Source organism: Caloenas nicobarica, chromosome 2 (assembly GCF_036013445.1).
Source record: "Caloenas nicobarica isolate bCalNic1 chromosome 2, bCalNic1.hap1, whole genome shotgun sequence".
In the NCBI taxonomy this organism is placed as follows: Eukaryota; Metazoa; Chordata; class Aves; order Columbiformes; family Columbidae; genus Caloenas; species Caloenas nicobarica.
Window position 1 is genome coordinate 33,116,591 of NC_088246.1, and position 4,114 is coordinate 33,120,704.

The window sequence follows — 4,114 nt, forward strand, 5'->3', positions numbered from 1 at the left end:
TTTCCTTTACAAAAATTGTATATATTAGCAAATCTACGCATACTGAGACTCTCCACCCCACTTCTCCCGCACTCCTCCCCCCGCCCCCAACGCACGCTTCCTTTAACACTCCTCATTTTGCATCCCACACCTACATGGTCCTGGCTGCGGTGTTGAGAAGCCAAGGCAGGAGCCACGGCTTTGCACCTCAAGCAGGAAGGCACCCGGGGCCATCTGCTCAATCCCGTGGGTGGTGCTCGGCCCCCAGCCCCGTCCCGCCGCTTCCCGGCTCTCCCTAGCTCGCCTTCTGCCTGCTGCAGCCGTCCAGGAGCTCAGTCATGAAGGAGATGTACACTATGGCTAAGCGCAATGTCTCTATCCGAGAGAGTCTCTTCTCGTAGGCGAAGGTGGGCACCTTCTTCCTCAGCTGATCAAACGCTTCGTTGAGGTTGAACATCCTCTTCCTCTCCCGTATGTTGGCAGCCTGGCGCTGCGCGTAGGTGATAACTCGCTTTCTCCTGGGTCTGTCAAGGAGGGAAGCGCTGCGCATCCTCTCCTCTTCTTCATCCTCTTCTTCTTCTTCGGGATCTCCATCTCCGAAGGCAGCCAGGGGTAGCCCGCGCACCATCCCCTCCCGAAGCGACAGAGCTCTGCCCCGCAAGGGAGGCCCGGAGGTGATCTCGCAGAACCCCAGGCTCGGCCCGGCCCGGGGAGCGACCTGGGGGTCGCCCAGGGAGAGGTCGGCCACGAAATCCAACACTGAGGGGCCCAGCAGCCCCTCCGGGCAGGGCACTTGTGGGTTTCTGCCGTGCAGATCATCCAGCAGCTCCGGGCGCTGGTGGGCTGGGAAGAAGCTGGCTGACATCTTACTTCAGAGAGGGCTTAATCTGGTCCCCCATCCCCAGCGGCGTTAATATTTATAACCCCCCGGATAACAGGATTAGCAGGACTAGAAAGAGCGGCTGTAAAATTTCTCGCCGTGATGCTGATGAGAGGAGACAGGCAGCCCCCTCGGGGACGCGTGGATGCTCCCGAGAGAGGAGTCCCCAGCGAGTCAATCCCGTCACAGCGATAAAGGACAGTTCCTTCTTGGCAAAACCCTCCGCTCTTACCTGCTGAGCACTTTTGTCTCTTCTTACACAGCCGCAACTAAACGATTTTCAGCCTCTTTAAAGCCTACAGCCGCAGAGCCGGGTCTCCACTGGGCTTGTTTTCCTGCTTTCCGTCGGGATCTCTGAACCCTGAGAGCCAGCCTGACAATTGATGTCAGGCAAGTGCATGTATGCTTTTAATGATGTCCTGAAGAGGGGACCTGCACGCAGAGGGTCACAGGGGAATGTTTACCCTGTATCCCAGCGCAATTGGAACTGAATGACAGGACCTCCATTAGCCTAAGTAAGCATTGTAGGGGACCCGATATTGCATTCCCGGTAGTAACTGTTGGAATCGCCTCTCCATTCCTCCTAAATCCCCTTCAACTAGAGTTCAAACAACTTGCTAGCGTGGCAGTAAAAGACTGCTTGGTAAAGCTCATTTCGTTTCAGGCAATCTCGAAGCACTTGCTTTGAAACTCCTTCCTCTTGCCCATGAGAGGGGGATAAGCTGGTCCTAGTCAGGGCAGTGGTTGCTCTTGCACCTTTGGTAGAGTGGTCCCGGTCACCGCCGGTGCGCAGAGGAATCAACCTTGTGTGCACTCACTGATACCGCTGGATACATAGCGCAAAATACCGTGAAATGCATATAAACACACCCGTACACCCGACACCGCTGAATACCTTTCTTTGATCAAGGTTTTTGTTTTTGTCTTGAGAGGCCAGAAGAGGTTAGGGGTTCTGTCTTCACCCTCCCACAACACAGACTATCTCTAAGTAAACAGCCTGGCCCTGGCCATCCCTGGCAGTGCTAGACACACCCAGGTTGAATCGGATCGATTTTCTTTGGCACACGATTTATGCACACAGCTCATTTAGGAGTGGCTAGCCATTACTCTCGCACGGCCTTCTTAAAGCCTAATGTTCGCCTTTGTCATGCATTGTTGCCACTCTCACTTTGGGGCTAATTAGTCTCTAATTTCTAAGGGGATTTCAAAGCCCATCAGATCAAAGGGGGCGGGTGGGGGCGGCCGAAGGATCCTTCTCCGCGAAAATCCTTCCTGTTTGCCTACAGGACCGCAAACATCTCCCACCGCAGACCGGCATCTGCCGTCATTCACAACCCTGAGCGAAACACGCATCACCTTTTGCCGGGAAAGATGCGGTGGGAAAGACTCTTCTCCTTCCAGCCTCGCTCCCAGGGCTCCGCGGACTGCCAGAGGCGAGAGGCGGGCATGGCGCCGGCTGCGCTGCGCGGAGCGGTGCGGAGGGGTGCGGAAGGTGAGCGGCAGCGGAGCTACGTTGGACAGCTCCGCAGCGGGGCCGGCCGGGCCCGGCGGCACGGCAGGTACCCGGCGTACCGTGCGGAACTGAGGACCTTCCCGCCCCAACATTCCTCTGGGCTGACAACCAACCTCTCCCCATCCTCTGGCACTGTCATCATCGCCACTGCTGCGGCAGCGATCGGCGGCGTTGTGTCTGCTTCCACGGTTTGATGGCATGCTAAGAGTGAAAAAAGAGCAAGTAGCGGGGAAGGTGCTTTTATTTGTACTAGCGCTAAGAGTTTTCTCAGTGATTGGGGAGAGACTCGCTCAGAGATGTGCTTATTTAAGATAAATATCGTTAATTAAAACACCTGGTGAATGAACTAATAAGGCAATGAAGATCTCTAAAACATCCGGTAAGGGAAGTGCTAACTAGAGCGCATTCAAAAGTAACAGTAAGTTGAAGAGCTCTAAATGCTAAGTGTTATATAAAAATGCTCGGTGGATGAAAGATCAGATAAGTTTTTATGATCGATCTCAAAGGAAGGCAACTTATTTGAGCTCCTTTTAGGTGAGGTGGCAAGTATTTCGTTTAAAGACATGGAGGTATAAATTAAGGACAAATGCAAGTAAAGATGTGTCACCACAGGGTGCAAAATTATCGGGGAAATACAAATACTTCAGATAATGAAACAAATGAATGGAGAAATGTGAAAACGTCAGCTCTGTCTTAACATTCACACGAATTTACCGTCGTGTGGGAAACCGGCGTTTAGAGGAAGATAGAGCAGCCCTTCACCACGGTCTCTTCAGAAAAAAACTCTTGCTCACATCTCAGATTTTTGCAGGACACAAAACTACAAAGACAATCGGAACTAGAAGCGTTTTATTAACATATTGCAAGAACGTAACGGGAGAAGGTTGTTGAGTCAGTATCATATCACAAAGCGAGATAACATAGAAGATTAATGCAGGGTGTGCCTGTCGCTGAATCCTTAAAGGAAGCGCTAAAGCCAGGACTAAGCCAGGACTTGTCGGTCCTAGCAGAAAATGAAGACTCGTAACCAAGGTGAATCCTTCTGTCAAACTGATATTTTTTTATGGCTGTTTTATTTCCTGTGTTTTTCCTTTTATATTTGCTAAAATATTGAATTTTCTCTCATATTAATTATTTAAAATTATGCATGATAAGGTCAATGAACTGCGATTTGCTGTATGCTTTTGAACGCTTTTTCATATTGGGTGATTTTTGTCACATTGGAGAAAGCATCGACCTGAGGAAACGCATAATGAATATCTATGCTGCAGGGGACAGGTTTTCAGTTCACAGACAATGCGACAATGTAGGAGAAGCAAGACGAACTCTTATGAGAGGCTGCCTTACGCTCTGAAATCTTCTCAGACCATATTAGGTGCTCAAACATGTCTTCTAGATTTGTTTCAACTAGGAATACAGTTTGCTTTATGATTGTTTAACTTCCTTCACCCACCTCTAACCCTATCTTTTCATTGAAATGTTTATCACAAAAAATTGCTCACAAGATGCTTACAGATGCTAAGCACTGTCTGCAACTATTTGCATACTTATTTTTCTTCAGAAGTATCTATGGTATGTTTCTTGTTAATTTTGAAAATCAATGTCTTGTAACAAGTCTTCCTATACAACAAATCCAATATCCTTTGTACTACCAACTATGAGGAGAATGTGCATTTCAATTCACTTTATTTCCATGGAAGTAGTTTTACTCCTCTTCTAATCCTGCATGCTGAGTCCCTGTG

General features: G+C 49.5%; 1 protein-coding gene across 1 annotated transcript; it reads right to left on the reverse strand.

Annotated features, from left to right (window-relative positions):
• Positions 1–274: 274 nt before the first annotated feature.
• On the reverse strand, positions 275–844 carry FERD3L (Fer3 like bHLH transcription factor). The gene has a single exon (XM_065629948.1). It carries the CDS (start codon positions 842–844, stop codon positions 275–277), a length of 570 nt encoding a protein of 189 aa, XP_065486020.1.
• Positions 845–4,114: the final 3,270 nt, after the last annotated feature.